General features: G+C 42.3%; 3 protein-coding genes across 4 annotated transcripts; 1 reads left to right on the top strand and 2 right to left on the bottom strand.

Annotated features, from left to right (window-relative positions):
* Positions 1-2,259: 2,259 nt before the first annotated feature.
* On the bottom strand, positions 2,260-4,872 carry LOC137895594 (cytochrome c). The gene is made up of 3 exons (XM_068741084.1): positions 4,758-4,872; positions 3,479-3,650; positions 2,260-3,336 (listed from the first exon to the last, which is right to left on the bottom strand). Exons 2-3 carry the CDS (start codon positions 3,645-3,647, stop codon positions 3,191-3,193), a joined length of 315 nt encoding a protein of 104 aa, XP_068597185.1. The 5' UTR covers positions 3,648-3,650; positions 4,758-4,872; the 3' UTR covers positions 2,260-3,190.
* Positions 4,873-5,625: 753 nt separating this feature from the next.
* rbm45 (RNA binding motif protein 45) lies at positions 5,626-10,150 on the top strand. Its single transcript, XM_068741291.1, has 11 exons — positions 5,626-5,901; positions 6,256-6,378; positions 6,522-6,648; positions 6,831-6,959; positions 7,325-7,495; positions 7,776-7,905; positions 8,118-8,211; positions 8,460-8,617; positions 8,850-8,925; positions 9,052-9,190; positions 9,681-10,150. The coding sequence occupies exons 1-10, from the start codon at positions 5,626-5,628 to the stop codon at positions 9,166-9,168; spliced, it is 1,401 nt and encodes a 466-aa protein (XP_068597392.1). The 3' UTR covers positions 9,169-9,190; positions 9,681-10,150.
* A 402-nt stretch (positions 10,151-10,552) lies between these two features.
* On the bottom strand, positions 10,553-16,002 carry zc3h15 (zinc finger CCCH-type containing 15). Of its 2 annotated transcripts, none has more exons than XM_068741147.1 (11): positions 15,802-16,002; positions 14,599-14,724; positions 14,355-14,445; positions 14,112-14,264; positions 13,915-14,006; positions 12,758-12,940; positions 12,320-12,400; positions 12,108-12,173; positions 11,844-11,963; positions 11,479-11,614; positions 10,553-11,371 (listed from the first exon to the last, which is right to left on the bottom strand). In XM_068741147.1, the coding sequence occupies exons 1-11, from the start codon at positions 15,874-15,876 to the stop codon at positions 11,190-11,192; spliced, it is 1,305 nt and encodes a 434-aa protein (XP_068597248.1). In that variant the 5' UTR covers positions 15,877-16,002; the 3' UTR covers positions 10,553-11,189. The 2 variants fall into 2 exon arrangements, with proteins under 2 accessions (XP_068597248.1, XP_068597249.1); XM_068741148.1 differs by having other exon boundaries at positions 14,623-14,724; positions 15,802-16,000.
* Positions 16,003-16,502: the final 500 nt, after the last annotated feature.

Below are 16,502 nucleotides of genomic sequence, written 5' to 3'. Positions count from 1 at the left end.
ACGTCCTTATCCTGAAATCCTTCACGATTGACTTTTTTCCTATAACAAAGAGGAGATCATTTCACTTTTGGACAGACAGACATTAAGATGGAACGTTGGCTGTTGAAAAATGCTAGATAATTTAAGAAAGGGGCACTCCGGCTTTAAAAGAAAACACACAGCCTGATTCCCATGGGAAATGTCCAGACTTAAGCAGGGGTAATTCCCATTAAGGTCAACTAAATAAATCAGGAATGTTTGGGAATTGTAACACTAAAGGTTTCTCTGTTTTCTTTCTCATCTCTGAAAGCCGTGCTTACACCACAATCTTTCTGCATGGCGCCAATGCTCACCAGCGTTTAATTAAGAAACCAGAAGTAAGTGCTATTAGTTCCCAAACAATACTGTCTATTATGCTGCACAATAAATTATTGAAATGCATTTGTGATATCTGCAGGAATTGCCAGCTAGAATTAAAAAACACCAAAGATTACGTGATGCCTTTTAAAGGTATACTGCACATATTAAATAGATTTCTTCTAGGGAAGGAACTGGTGTAGCTGACAGCACGTCAAAAGGACAGCAAGGGGGTTGGGTACAGAATGCAGCGGTGAGGGGAACCTTGGAAGTTATCATTTTGTAAGAGCATGACAAACGCACATCCGATGACCTGCTGAAATCTCTGAGTTTAAAAGTCCAGCAGCCTCAGAGACCTGAGAGCCAATAAGCAAGGTAATGGAAACATGGAACATTTAGGCAAATTCACCGGCCTATTTCCAAATTCCATAAGCATTGGTCAATAATCCACCGAGATATTGAGGAACACATTTTGAAGCTCCATTGACTGCAAATTTCAATCTGACCCATAATCCAGGATCTCTTCTGGATCATCACCAAAAATCAAATGTTCCAGGTAACATTCCCAACATTTCCTGAACATGTCATCAAGATCCGCCCAGAACATTTTGTGTTATCTTGCTAACGGACAGACGGACAGACAGACACATAAACATGGAATGGAAAATGTAAAAGCGCTCCAGAAATTAATTTTGTAGAGAAGGGCGCCCCCTTGTGATTAAATACCAACATTAGCATACAGAAGCGTGTTTGAACGTGTAGTAGTCCTCTGTAATGTCGAACCAGTCTTTTCTACTTGGTGACGACAGTGTGACGTCACAATCCATCAGATATTTATATGAAGGTCTCTGTGTCGTTTTCACCTCATGTAATCTGTTTCACAAACTTCCCCTCCCCCCTAAAAACACCTGTTTGCACTCTCTAATGTGGCTGGGGTCATATGACAGCTGTATTTTTATCTGAAAAGAGAGACCCCCATTCACATTGTGTCTGTGTCTGTGTCCCTCGTAAAAATAGATCACACAACTTAGAGATTTCCTCCTGATATAATGAATTTGATGAAAGGACATTAGTCTGACTCTTCATAAGGAATGCTTTCCTACGCTAGCGTGAAATACAGTCACCTTCTCCTGGCTGTGTCCGGGAACTCGGTGACATAACTTCCTCCATTTTTGTCTGATGATGCCTCGACTTTCTCTCGTCAGTCATTGAGAGCTTGTTTGTTCATTACATTACAAATGCGAGTTACAAAATCGTTTGATCAAGAGCTGATTCTCTGGCAGCAAGATTTGAACACCGTGTGAATCTTTCATTGACTGTATAAATAAGACATTTTTAACCAATGTCATAGATATTTGACAAATGCAATAAATTGAATGTGACCCTCTCCTAATAAAAAGAGTGGCTCCAGATATGATCGATCGAAGGCAGATCCAGACCCATCTGGTGCCGTCTCTGCTGTGAACTGAGCTTTGATCGGGACAGAAACGTGACAGGATGCGGGGCCTGACAGGTGATGATTATGAAACATGTACAGTTATCAGGTGTGGAGATCAGGGTGTGACGCTCGCGTCAGCAAGTTAACATCTGCATTTACACAAGATAAGGAACAGATAAGGTCAAAGGTTTCAGTTGAGATGTAAAGTGCTGTGTTTAGTTTGTAGTCTTGGAAAAAGATTTGGAAAGATTAAAGTTGTTAGTTGTGTAAAACAATCTAAACAAGCACAGCTTCAGTGCCTTCTATCCATTCGGGTTTTTTTTTAGATGTAGATAAATCATACAAATGTAGACTATATATTAACTTCAGTATTTTCCTTTGCGTAAATAAGAGCTGAATTTGATCTTACTAAAATCAATTACTTAAACACGCTATGAGTTGTAAGCCACAACCAGAAACTTAAAAAAGCATAAGTCATGTTTACATTTCTGAACTTTTTATTTTCTTTCATCTTTCCACAACTTTAAAACATAGCTACCACATACAGTATGATCTTCGTGTGTTCAGGCCCCTGCTGCGTATACCAACAACGAACAGCCCCATAAAATCATTTTACAGGTGTAGCCAGTCAGATTACAGTGAAATAAATTAAAATGACTTTCAGGCCTGTGTAACCAGGTAAATAACATCTTCCTTCCACCCAGATTGTGCCCTTTTTTTTTATTTACAGTAACTCCACAGCAATGCATGTTGTAATGATTTTTCACTGTAGGAAAGTCAGCATGGCATCCGTTTGAAGGCATGAATTCATATCAACACTGGGGTTAAGAACGGAAGCTCAGAGGGGCTGCTTCGGTAACCTAAGAAACAAGAGCCTGTTTGATGTATAAACAGGTTTTATCCAAATGTTCGAGGACAAAACATGTAGTGTGTGGATTCTGAGGAGAAATCTCTGCCAGCCAGAGTTTCAGAGGGAAGGGCAGATTATTCACAGCATCGTCCTACGTGAGGTCAGAAACTCCGGCTAGCACGATAGGTGAGAGTAGCTAAGGGTTAGCAACAACTTCCCCAAAAATCCAAATCAGTCTTTTCTCATTTTAGTTAATCTCAAAATCAAGCGTATGAAATTGATCCGCTAGCAGAATTCACTGGACAGGTGACGTCATGGAAAAACGGACTGACTGAAAGTTCAGAACCATTTCAGCAAGCTTGAAATTATGTGAAGTCAAACAGACAAACAAAACTGCACCGGTAGTTTTAAATTTAGCCACAGCGACATCAAGCTTGGATTACAGGTGAACTTTATGCACAAATGGCTGAGCGCCAAGCCAGCTCTTTAGTATGGGAAAGCTTAGAAAGAAAACCGTTTTTTTTTTATACATTAAAATGACATTAAATAGCCTTTTCACGGCCGCTTCATGACGTTGCAGATTTAAGGTATGCGATAAGATCTTGCCGCTCTCCCTTCTTCTTGATGCCAGCAAAAATCATCTTGGTTCCAGGAATGTACTTCTTGGGGTTCTCCAGGTAGACCATCAAGGTGTCCTCGCCCCACACAATACCTGGGAAAAGTCAAATAAGTGACAAAATTAAGACAAACTGCTTAGTCAACAGAAGTAACTGATAACGGTAAGATTTAATATGTCCCACTGTTAGCCGTAATACACATTATCACGCCAGCCAAGGACAACAATGCATCCTGACCTTTACTCTTGTTGGCATCAGTGTACGAGAAGCCCTCTGCCTGCCCGGTCTTCCTCCCAATCAGACCCCAGAGGTTCGGCCCCACCTTGTGCTTGCCCCCGTTCTCTACCGTGTGGCATTGAGCACACTTCTGGACAAAGGTCTTCTTTCCCTTGGCAATATCTCCCATAGTCTGTTGGAGTAAGACAAAGTCGATGAGGGGGAAGAAAATGTATGAATGCAATTCTGGGAAAAAAAAACACAATACGTCATATTGTTAATCCCATCCACTGTCCCTATATCGTAGGTTGGAGCTGTACATTTAAATTGCTCATCATCTATTCTAGACCATATTTAGACAGGAAGCTCAATCACAGCTCCAGTCTGGCCGTCGCCATCTTTCAAGGTCGTTTAAGGAGGTGAAACTTCTTTCAAAAAAAGTGTTTCCTTGACAACACTCAACACAAATTATGACATTCAACCTGCGCAGCGGAGGTCGAACCTTGCGCAGGCCCGCCGAGGTCGTTTCAAGGAACTTCAACGCAATCTCTGCAGCCTAGCCTGCCCCACGTTCTGCCGCCAGAGACACCCTAGCCTAGCCTAGCCTAGCCTAGCTCGCTGTGGTTTGTTAACGGCAATGACGAGCAACGGAAATCCCAGCTCGCGTTACAAGGAAATTAAGCGCTGCTAGATCCCCCATTATCAGGGTGTAGCTTTAATAAGCTCTTCTCAATTAGTTTAAACGAGCTAGCGGCAATGGACTTAGCCGACGGTGGGTCAAAGTGGCGGAGCTACCGACGTGTTATAACACCGGGAATGCCGTTAGAATTCGTGCTTAGCTAGCGGTCTTCGGACGTTTCCGCTATAACCACGTTATTTCTGCGTCACTTACGTCACCAGGAAACCCGACGTGTAGCCTCAGAATTAGCTTGGCTAGCTTGCTAGTGATATTAGCCGGGTGTGTATCCCTGTCAAGGATGCTTCAATGTCGGCGTCCGAACTCGCATCAACAAGATAGCAAATACATTAGCTAACATTCGTGATGAAATAAAAGCAAACTAGGAATATCTGGTGAGTTTACGTATAATAGCTTCCCAACAATCCCTCAATCCCACGTGACGTTATTGCGGTAGCGTTTAAAGCCGGGCTAGGCTGCTAAGCCCTCTCAGCTAACGCAAAGTGATCAGTAAGGTTTCGCTAGCCAGCGTCTCTCGCTGGGTATTTCAGTATTGCTTTGACTTTGATAGCAATAAACTTAGCTTCTCCTCGACAGTAACTTCACGTTATTATGAACATTTACCTCTGGATCTAATTATACGGCGTGAAGTTCGCTCCGAAGATCGTGCGCGCTCCCTCTGTCGGGCGATGAACGCTTTCTGGCGGTCAGTCGTAAAGAAGGTCACTTTAGTTTAAAGGCGCCGGTGTTTGACGTCATCATCCGATCACGTGCTATTCGATTTCCCTCGACGCGTTTGTGAACGTACCCCTCATAGCTCTACAAGACACGTTTCCTTACCCACCTATATGTCTTAACTTGTATTTGTAAAATATTAACGTTTTAGCATCCGAAGATCAAGTAAACACTGTTAAAATACAAACATTCAAATGTAATATGCCAGTTTTGCCTGTTCGGCGTCAATGCCGCTCATAAATTCGAATTAATTGGCAAAATGACCAGCAGATTAAGTGACGAGGCATTCTATTAGTGACTACTTTTACTTTGTAAGTATATTGCTAATATATTTTCATGTTCATATTTTAACTGATTTTACAACCTTGAACAACCCAGATTAGGCGAGTGCTCTTTACAACCCCTGACCAGTAGATGGCAGTACAGGTTCACACTCTTTGAGTTTCAGTGTTGTTAGATTTGGGGACAGCTTCAAATGTGGGAATTTACAAGACTCGTATGCTGCATTTTATCAGATACTCGCGATATCGCATTTAACATACCTAGTTATTGGTTCAATAACACCATCTCTTTTCGGGATGCACGGTCATCAGCCGTGTTTGTATGTCGACCTTACTGCCTTGTTACTGTGCTTCTCACGAGTTCCATCCATTTTTTTTTTCACGCTGTAAAATGAAAAATTCCGGACGACATTTAAATGCAGCACCACCCCACGACGACAGGCAGCTTTTTGTCGAACAGTAAGCAAGCAGCAAAGATGGAGGAGTATCCCTCAAAGCAAGCACCCGAAAACCTCGACGACCCTCCAAATAGTCGGCTTTTTGCGGTCACAAGCCGGTCCATTACTGAAGATGAGCTTCGTGAGAGTTTCGCTGGTTTTGGGGACATCCAGGGTGTTTGGGTCGTCAAAGACAAGCAGACAAAGGAGTCCAAAGGTATCTGCTACGTGAAGTTCGCTAAGTCGTCGCAGGCCTGCATGGCCATGGAGGAAATGCATGGGAAAGTCCTCATGGACGGGACTAAACCCATTAAGGTAATGCTAGCTGTGTGACCTGCTGGTAAATTTATTTATACGCAGATTTTTTTCGCTAATATAATATTACAAGGTTGATTTGTTCTGTCGAATCGTAAGGCTAGTCACTAGCTTATTAGCATGCTGCGTTCAGGAAACGTTGGACCGAGACTTCTGCTGTCTCAAACTGTAAATAATAATAATAATTGTAGCACAGTAAAAAAAAAAAGTCTGAATCTCATTGGTGGAAATGTTTTTCTTTATTTTTGAATGAAGCGGGTGGTGAGGCGATGATGGCTGGTCTGTAAATCCGCCATGATCTTGTTTCCCCATCAGTCGTCCTAACATGTCGTCCGTCCACACTTGGTTGCGCAGGTCTTTATTGCCCAGTCGCGATCTTCAACAAGACACAGAGATGTTGAAGATGAGGAGTTGACCAGGATCTTCGTCATGATCCCCAAAACGTTCTCGGAGGAGGACCTAAAAGACACTTTCAAAGTAATTACACCTGCTCTGTCTGCAATATTAAATGAATATCATTGGCTGTATCTACCGACTCATTTCCGGGTATGTTTGTAATGGAGGTGACGTGTAATCTCAAATGACCAACGTTTTGGCTGTTGCCTCTGCCTTCCTTTTAGGAACATGGGGATATTGAGTATTGCGTCATCATCAAGAACAAGACCACAGGGGAAAGCAAAGGACTGGGCTACGTGAGATACTACAAACCCTCCCAAGCGGCTATTGCCATAGAGAACTGTGACAAAAGTAAGACTGTGCAAAGTGTATTTTGTTTTAATAAAAAGTAGAGATGGGCATTTCAAGCAAAAATACAATATTAATTACTCGTCTGTCTGAATTTCTGTCTTCACCATTTGTCCTCTAGTCTGAGGATGCATTGGACATGTCTGTTGCTCAGATTTGTTAGGTTGATGGTGCTGTTACGTTAGCTTACAGGGCTATCCTGGCTGAACCTCGCACCAAGTCAACAGCAGCAACGGAAGATTACTCTGGGGGATCGGCCAGAGGCGATTACATGGCTGCCGGTGATTCCATGAACCAGTACGCGCTCCCTTTAGGTATGCTTTTTGTTGTTGTTGTTGTCATTCTTCACTGTGGCTTTATGAATTTACATGGCCTGTGGCATGTCGTTTCATGTCGTTTCATTTTCGGAGGTTAAAGATGACAATCCCAGTGAAATTCTGGTGCAGTCTTTAAAATAAGAAAAGAATACTTAAACACAATGGATGAGTATCTTTAGAGAGGAATAGGTTTTTTTTGGGGGGAGGGGAGGAGAGGAGTAACCACAAAGGGAGGAGTGTTGTTAGCTGGCCTCCAGTTCCTGCTTACACATGACATCGACCATCAATGATGCAGTCGGAGCTGCAGCTGTAAGTTTGTCATGAAGAATATGAATAAAGCAGATGGTCTCCGTCTTTTACAGCCGACCCCAACAACTACCCGGTGATGGACTTTCGCTCGGGGGAATTCACGCGGTGCCTGATGATGTCCACACGGGCAGCGCTTTCCCAGGAGCAGATCTTCGCTCTGTTTGACATCATTCCTGGCATGGAGTACTGTGAGCTTCAAAGAGATGCTTATGGAATGAGCAAAGGCAAGTGATGAAACACAAACCTGTGTACAAACCTGCACTGTAATCAGCAGGATGAAGGTGCCTTTCCGTTGCACCTTATTTTATGGAAAACATGTTCAGCAGTATCACTATCTCACATATTTGAAGTCTTTTCTTTATAAAATCATTTCTGAAAGCCAGTTCTGACAGTTTTAAGGTTCTAGTTTAACAACCGAATGTGATTTACTTGCATTCTCAACGAATAATCTCATCTTCTTCTCTTGTGTCTGGTCGTTTTGTTTGCTGTGTCGACTGCCCTCAGGTCACGCTTTGATCCGCTACAGTAACCTGGGATCAGCAGTTTATGCCAAGGAAAAGCTGAATGGCTTTGAATATCCGCCCGGCAACAGACTGGTAGTCAATTTTGTTGATGACGGAGAGGACCGCAACGGGTATATTCATACACACACACACACACACGCACACACACACACTTAAATGTAAAATGAACATATCAATAATCCCTGAGAGACGAAGCAAGTATGCAAAGTTGTCTTCATTAATCTTCCACGCTGTCGTTATGGTAATCACTCCATATCAGCTTTGTAGTCATGAACCACGAAGATGAACTCATCGGGTTGTGTGTTTGTGTGTTTGTGTGTAGTCCTGTTGGGCGCATGGCCATGCAGTTTGTTGCAGCCCAGATGATGTCTGCGGTGTGGAATGGGCCGTCCACCAGCCAAATGATGAAGCCTTCTGTGAGTTCAGCCTCCAATGTCTCTGATCACCGAGCCGTTTATCTGCTTCTGCTACTTCTTCAATTGTTGCTCTTTTCTATATGCATGAGATTCATTCATTTAATTCCTCAGGAATTCCTGCTGCACAAGTTTTTTTTTTTTTTTCCCTCAATATTTTAGCAAAAATAGTCCTTCAATAGTCATCTGCTTGCCGCAAATATGTTAAATTGTAGGTTAAGACACAGAAACTGTTTACTGGCGTCTTCCAGGGCTTCTCTTCCATCGCTCCAATGTCCCGGGTTCAGACAGACGTTAACCTGCCGCCTCTGAAGAAGATTGTTTCACCCGACACCAAGTCGAAGGAGCGCTTATTTGTTGTTTTCAACCCCTCCCCGCTGCCCATAGACGTGCTGGAGGATGTTTTCTGGTAAGAAATCCTGTACTTTGACTCATCTTTTAAATTAATTATAACATTTTACACATGTGATTTTCACAAAATGCCCATAACTGTGCATTCATAGTGGAAAATAATGTTTCATTGACTTAAAGGTCAGCCGATCGCAGTGCTTGTTAATGCAGATTGCTCATAGTAGTACTGACAATCGTCGCTCCTGCTAGTTGATAAATAAAATATTTTCCCACTGGGTCTGTCTCTGCAGTCGCTTCGGTTCCCTTATTGAGGTCCATTTGGTGCCTGGGAGGAACGTTGGATACATGAAATATGCAGACAAACAGGTGAGACTAATGTAGGACAGCATCTCTGATAAAGACGGAAGTGAAGTGTTACATTTCAGATGATTTTCAAAATCAAGTAATTCTCCCCACTTGTTCTCTTTGCGTGTTTATCTGTTTCTCTCTCAGTGTGCAGATGAGGCCATGTCAGTGCTGCACGGCCGGGTGGTAAACGGCGTGAAGATGAAGGTGATGCTGGCTGATCCTCCCAGAGAGGAATCTCACAAACGTCTTCGTACCTACTAGGATCGTGTGCAAGAAGTGACCGGTAAGTGCTGCTTTTCTACTGCAGGTACCTCCAGTGTGAAAACTGCAATTTGGGGACCAAAGCATCTTTTCACACACCGTAATTGTGTTCTGTGTAAGGCCAACGTCCAACTTATATGTAGCACACGTGCACGTTGAAGTCCACGAGCATCAGGTGGATGTGATAACTGACGAGTGTGTATTATATATATATATATATATATATATGGCATTATTTCTATAACAAATTTACTTATTTCTTATCTCTTGTAAATGTTATCCAATCGGCAGTGTCCTTTTGCAGCTCTTTGGTTATGTGCTAATTTGAAAGTAGCATTCAGTCGCAGGTTTTCACCGGAGTTCAATTTTAAAACCAAATCACTGACGTACTTAGAGCTCCGATCGCCCTTAGGAGATGCTTGTGAGGTGTGAACAGTCTGTGACAGAATCTGACAAGTGATGATGAGTATTTTCTCTTCTTGTGAGTAACACTGCAGCTTCTTGTTCCCTAGGCGACTGTTGTCCCCGATACAATGACACGTGACCTGACCGACCGATATCAAGACCTTCTCCCGACCACTGACACGACCTTTAACACCTTGTCTGACCATACCTCCGGTCAGTGACCTTGCTGTGACTCACTGATAGAACCAGTACGTAGCATCGTCCACTACTACAGTGCAGCTTCAGTTAGCGTCTGAACAGAGCAGCGACGGTGTTGGTTTGTATCAGTGTTCTGCTTTCTCTGTATTTTGTTCCCTCTGTTTTTGGCTCTTTGTGAGCAGTAATAACTAATGTATTACAGCAGTCTTTGGCTGAGTTAAGAAATCAGGCTGTGATAAAGTGTGCTTTTTGTTTTATTCCCCTCGATTTTGATCCTTCGTTTTTCTCATTATATATCCTGTAAACGTGTGTTGTGTTTAGATCAAATTGATCAATGTGAGCTTTTGTTTCAGTAAAAATAAATCTCGTTTGGATCTGTCGTTCAGCCAGTGTCCCGTCTTCTTTTTGTATCTGCCTCGTCACTGCTGCTTTAAGAACAGAAAGTTAATATTTCATTACAGAATGTAAATTTACCAGTCATCAGGGATTCCTCAGTTTAATTTAACTTTCATATTGTAAAGGGATTGTGACTGATGGTGAACATTTCATTTCACAATTTTCAGCATTTGCTGTATGTCAGACATTTCAATAAATTATTTCAGAGGTTGTTTGGAAGATTGTTAGAATAATTTAATTGTATTGAGAGTTGAGTCAAATATTATTTTAAATAATTGTTGGTATCTATTTTTTGATTAAATATTTAGTCTTGCTATGTTGATTCTTGGAGCAGCACAATAAAATTCCGAGAAGTTTTATCAAGTAAAGACACACAAACACCAGGTATAGAGGAATCTTTTATTTCTGCAGGAGGCAAATCATGACATTATTTACAGTGTTGGGCTGTTACAGCACAAACCTGGTCTTAAAACGGTCAGTTTGGGAAGCTTGTAATTTCTACGATTCAGAGCAGTTTTTCAATCGGTGAAATGAAATGGACAATGCCCCCTAAAAAGATGAGAAGTGCGACTTCAAACCGCTTTTATTTTGGTCGGAAAGCAGGTGCGGCGCAGAACAGATTTGATTTCTTACAACAGAATCACTCCTGTTCACTTGCCACAGTGGGTCAAAACTGATTTCACCTTAAGTGACTTTGTTGTCGTGCAACAGCAGCCACCTTCTCTTTTGACACATTGACAGGAACCCTTCTTTCAAAATATGGACACAATTTGGACCAAAAAAAAAGCCTAAGGTATGGTGGGATGAAAAGTAATACAGACAACCGGGGGGGGGGGCAGGCAGTGATGTCATGATATAACCGAGCTTTATTTCTGGAGTCTGAACATTAAAATTTAAAATAATTCAAATATCTGGTCTCTGTTATTTAGCTCCACCCATCCATCAGTCCGTTCCTTTGTCGCTTAGTCCATCCCATTGTTCACTTCATGACTCCTCGGTCGCAGGAGCTCCTTCTCGGCGTCTCAATCGAGAGCCAGCGTGTTGAGTTCCTCGTCGAGCTCCTCCAGATCTTCTCCCGTGAATAGGTTTTCATCGACCGGTACTTCATCCTCTTCTTCATCCTCCTCATCCTCCTCATCGCCTCCCTCTGCTTCCGAAAGCCCGTTAGCCTCGCCGCCGCCGCAAGCTCCATTCAGCTGCTCTTCTGTAGGCGGGTGATATAACAATGTTATTTGTGAGTCTCAAGGACTCGTAGTGTTTGCTGGTTTACAGTCCTCTTTATATATATTGTTAAACGAGTGTTTTTCTTACCATTGACTCTTTTTGTTGGCTGAGTCTTATTCCTAGAGGCGAAGCGGTCCATGGATGCTACGGTAATGCCTGAGTGGTCAACCTCTTGTGGAACGAAACGGGACACGTCTATGTCCTGGACCTCTGTTGTATTGATCTGAAATAAAAATCACGAAAAGGTTTAGATTAGATACGTGTGACTCAAGCAAGAGCCAGATATTTTGGGCCGGCAGTGCAAACCAATCTAAAAGCAGTTATTGACCTGGGATGTCTCGCATCAGGTCACACAAAGGCTAATTAAATCGTTGTTGGCTATAGGTGGTTTATGATTTCATCAGAAAGCTGCGTTCCACATAAGCAGTGGAGGGATCTGCGCTAATATTTACCTGTATCTCGCTATCTTCCTCCTCCTCCTCCTCCTCATTGTCATATTGAGTGTCATCTGCTTCAGCATCGTCGTCGTCGACCAGCTCCGGACGGAACTCGAACACCTCACGCCCGCTCACCTTTAAAGACAGGAGAGCTAATTGAATTCTGCATTACTGTCAAAATGTTTCCAGGCTTGTAACAGATGAAGAATCACAATCAAACCTGTGATCAGCAACACGATCGGAGTGCAAAGAGAAAAGCCAGTTTGAAGTCCGACTTACCACTAATGATTTTCCGGCCTTAAAGTCAGCCTTCTTCTTTTCCAGCTCCTCCTTCGCTTTGTCTAGCTGTTCATTGAAAAAGACAATCCATATAAAACTCTTGTGATTAAGTCATGATCCATTCCTGAAATAAAATCTAATGCGACTATGTCCTGAATTATTAAAACAATAAAATACAATTTAGGGAGGCTTTGCTTTAAGATGCTCCAAACCTTCTCCTGCCTTTTCCTCTTCTTCCAAGCCAGAAAGGTCTCCAGGGTGATCCGGGTCACATCAGGACCCAGAGCCAAGCGCTGCAACGGGGGAAAGTCAGACTGTAAAGACCACGTCCAGGATAACGCCAGTCACGAGGCTGAAACAGTCTCAGATCAGGAGCTGCATCCTTCAAAGGAAGCAGAGAGTGACAACCCCCAACCCTGTCTGTGGAAGGGAGGATCAGACACAAACCCAATGACCTCTGACCTTAGGGATGCAGAGAAGCCCTTCTCTCACTGCTATGAAAGATGAAAGTCTGTTTTCTCCTCAGATAAACACATTCCTGATTTCATGAAGTTCAAGTGCCTTGAAACCGGCAATACTGTAATACTTCTACTTACAGAAATGTAATTAGAAGTATCAAGCATCGTGAGGCTCCTTTTGTTCCTCCTTACCTCATTTTCTATCAGTTCCTCTAGGGAGATTTCCTCCTCTCTCTCCTCCTTCTTCTTGTCCTTCTTCAGCACAAAGCCAGGTGGCAGGGCATGCCGATACATGCAGTTATCGCCCCCTCCAGGACAAACCCAGAACCAACCGTACTTGTTGCTTTCTATGGCGTCGAGGAAGTGCTTGCACACCTGCAAATACAGAGCAGAGCACGTTAAACAGATGTCACATGGAGCTGGAATTCATTTCCGTTCACACTCGTCCCATTTAAACGTTTGGCCTGGGGTAAAGCAGGAATACAGACGGAGATTTACATCGGTGCTTACAAAGTGCAGACCGCAGAGAAAGCTTTTTGTACATCCTCGTTTGAAGCCGAAACACCAACCTAAACCGCCCAACTCGATGGTTTTTATTGCTCATGATTCACTTCTCCACCGCGAGCTGCGTCCTTTGCTGTCTAACTTTATACATCTAACCTGACTCAAAGTTTAACACCCTCAAATGGACGAAGACTCTTCCGTCTGCTTCTCACTGCATCACCGATGGAGACTCAGATAACTGGAGGAGCCCCGAGCAATAAGACGAGCACATCTGAAATGTAATGACTGATCCGAACCTTTGAGCTTTCACCTCTGATACAAGACTTAAAACTGCCTGCCTGCCGTTTCTTTATTCCCCTATAAACACTCAAGATGGAAAACTTCTAATAATCTGGAACACACAACACAGAACTCATTAATATTTCCTTACAGCATAAGGAAGCAACTCTGAATGTGTGCTTTGCCTCTGGCGTTGATGCTGGCAGGTTTCTCAAGAACCTTTATACACTTAGCACTGCTGGCATGGAGCTGGCAACGCATGACAAGTCAGATGATCTGATGCTAAAACCAGCAGAGATAAAAGAGATTTAACTTTACCTTGCTCTTTAAATGGGCCCCACTTCAATGAAGGGGCAGAGAATGTGTTGCCTTTTGAAATTAGACCAAATTCAACAGTGCAGCAATACAGCTGCTAACCATGATGTGAATTCTGCAAACATTTCCTGAGATATCCACAGAGAGAGGTTCCTTTCTTTATGGGACAATCAATTATTAGAAGGACATTTGGATCGTTAGATTTCCCTCCAAATTCCTTCAACATTCGTTACTCGTCAGGAAAAACTTACAATTTGTGTTTTGGCTTTCTTCTTCTCCGCTTCGCCGTGTTTCATATTGACGACCTCCTCTAGTTTCTTCTCATCCCAGTTTTCCATCGTGTCTAAGCAAAACAAAAGTAATCATTTACTTGCAGTGTCAATACTGTATCGCATGGATACCAATACGCTACTTGTAATATAATATATCCTGGCCACAATACACCGACCTTTCTCTAGCTCTTCATCTCTTTCATCCACATAGAGACTTCTCTTCTCACATTTCCTCTCCATTGACAAATCATGGCTGAACTTGCATTTGTCGCCTTTGGTGCACTGGCCCTGCTTAAAGAACGCACACAGAACCGACTTTGGGTCAACGCCTGCAAAGAAGAGAGGACAAATCATTACTTTATCTATTAGAATGCTCACATTCAATGAACAGATAAATGACTAGAGAGTGCATCTGTTACCTTTGCTGACTTTCTGGGCAGCAACTACAGGTTTAAACAGCTCATTGAGCTCGTCCAACTCTTTCTTCTTATCAGTCTTCTTGCCATCAGCCTGAAACACATGCACAGTCATGGGTGGTAGAGATCTGATTCAATTAGTTCATATAAAATGTAATGCTTAAATTGAAGATGAATGACAAGAATGTTTGACCTTTCAAAGGTTTGAGTAAGGAGAGCCAGAGGTGGGGGGAACAATAATGCAGACAGAGAAAAACAAATGCCCCTTCACCTGTCTGAGACTTTGTTGTCCAGATTTGACTTGTTGTGTTACATTCTTGATGAACTTCTGCTGCTTTGCCCCCTTTTTGTTCTTCAAGCCAAATGTCTTGTCCTGGAAAAGCCACACACGGACACACAGGTTAAAAATAATAAATAAATAATCCGACAAATGAATGATTTAGACAATTTAGACAGTCAAAGACATTTGTCACTTCAGAATATGCAAAGATTTAGATAATCTACATGCATCTACTCTGATTAATGCCAAAGGGTAATTATTAGGTGTTTAAGGCCTTTGGGTGCACGAAATCCAATCTTATTTGAAGACAAATCAACTTCATCCCTCAAGCAGCAACCCACTAGCAGGCCAGTGCACAGCATCACCTGTTGTGACAAGAAACATTTCAGCAGACACCTGACATTCAAGGAAGATCAACTAAAATCAAAGATTATCTTCGCAGTAAATTACAAGACGATATTTGTGTTAACTAGCAGCTAAAGCTAACACATTCTGCTTGTTTAGCGACAATAAAAAGACATGACAATTGTTCTGGTTCATGGAATCCGTGGCCAATAAGACTGTCACCTTTGGCAAAGCTAAAAAGCAATGTAGAATTATTGTCTTCCATCGTATTCCCCCCCCCCACACACACACACATTAATAATGCTGGTCGCGTTTCTTGTCGGTCAATTCGACCAGTAGCAGGCCCGAGGCGCTACTCTTGCTAGTTCCTGTATGAAAACAATCACGTTAATCACACAATATACTACGAAGACACTGAACTTTGCGCCTGCTTTTTAACAGCTTGTTTTTGGTGCGTCAATCAAACCTACTCTATAAGGAAGATTGTGAAGTGGAACTTCGTTGACACGACCCACCTAGCAGTCCGCTAAGATAAGCTAATATTACGTGTTTGCCACACTGCGTAAAACTAGCATCCCGAAAGCTTCCAAATTAGCTTACAAATGAATAGTCAAAATTGACATTTTTTGCCGTAAGGTGGATAAGTTAACTCTAAAGAAAACCAAAACATTAAGCAACCTTTAAATCTATTTAGAGGCTACCGTAACTCTTAATTTTACTTGTCGGCACTTGTATTAGGCTAGCTTAGCACTGACAGTCAGCGTGAGCGGTTTCAGAACTCGTCGGCTAACGACAAGCTAACGCGTGATAAAAAATCTATTTTACCTCAATTATCTTCTCCTTTTTCTTCTCTTGAGTTTTTTTATTTCCCGCAGGCTGCACGGGTTTCTTCGGAGGCATGTTGACTCAGATACGGCGTTGAAAAAGGCCGATTAGTAGTTACTTGTATGTGATGTTTCTTATGGGAAATCAGCTCCACATTACTCAGTTATTGCTAGCACGCAGCAGCACTTTCAGGCCACATGCGAGTTGTTGATGTTCTATGACGTCATTACGCATCCCCGAGAGGCATGATGGGTACAGTAGTTGACTAAAACAGGAGACACATTGGGCGACTTTTACAGAACCATCCCACAGAACAGCAAAGTAATTAAAGAAAAGCATTCGACTGATTCCTGAATGAATATGTCCGAGGAACCAATCTGAGTTCTTAAATTGGAAATTTATAATTGTAAAAAAAATATGGATAGAGCATTTAATATAATTTAATTATCTTTATATTCAGTTGTGCAAATGTGTTTACCTTCCACAAAGTGCAGTAAAGAGTGTCCACGACTACAGTATAAATTATTTGCAGTTCTAATATTCAACCACTAGAAGACAGTGTTGCAACACATGACAGTTCATTGTAGAAGTTTATAAGAAAGATGGCTATTTTATGTTCCCCCTCGAAATTTTACTCATTTTGAAAAGTATTATGGAGTTATAACTGTTTTATTAATACATCCACCCACATGCAGTGCTAA

This window comes from Brachionichthys hirsutus, chromosome 7, assembly GCF_040956055.1.
Source record: "Brachionichthys hirsutus isolate HB-005 chromosome 7, CSIRO-AGI_Bhir_v1, whole genome shotgun sequence".
NCBI lineage: Eukaryota > Metazoa > Chordata > Actinopteri > Lophiiformes > Brachionichthyidae > Brachionichthys > Brachionichthys hirsutus.
Note: the sequence above shows the minus strand (reverse complement) of the source record. Positions and strands in the feature narration are given on the sequence as shown.

Coding starts and splice junctions, on each gene's coding strand:
- LOC137895594 (XM_068741084.1), bottom strand. CDS start 3,647: ATGGGAGATATTGCCAAGGGAAAGAAGACCTTTGTCCAGAAGTGTGCT. Junction 3,337..3,478: donor TGATGCCAACAAGAGTAAAG/GTCAGGATGCAT, acceptor GACTTTTCCCAG/GTATTGTGTGGGGCGAGGAC.
- rbm45 (XM_068741291.1), top strand. CDS start 5,626: ATGGAGGAGTATCCCTCAAAGCAAGCACCCGAAAACCTCGACGACCCT. Junction 6,649..6,830: donor CATAGAGAACTGTGACAAAA/GTAAGACTGTGC, acceptor CTGTTACGTTAG/CTTACAGGGCTATCCTGGCT. Junction 8,212..8,459: donor GCCAAATGATGAAGCCTTCT/GTGAGTTCAGCC, acceptor GGCGTCTTCCAG/GGCTTCTCTTCCATCGCTCC.
- zc3h15 (XM_068741147.1), bottom strand. CDS start 15,876: ATGCCTCCGAAGAAACCCGTGCAGCCTGCGGGAAATAAAAAAACTCAA. Junction 14,725..15,801: donor AAAAGGAGAAGATAATTGAG/GTAAAATAGATT, acceptor TGGCTTTTCCAG/GACAAGACATTTGGCTTGAA. Junction 11,615..11,843: donor AGGAAGATAGCGAGATACAG/GTAAATATTAGC, acceptor TTTTTATTTCAG/ATCAATACAACAGAGGTCCA.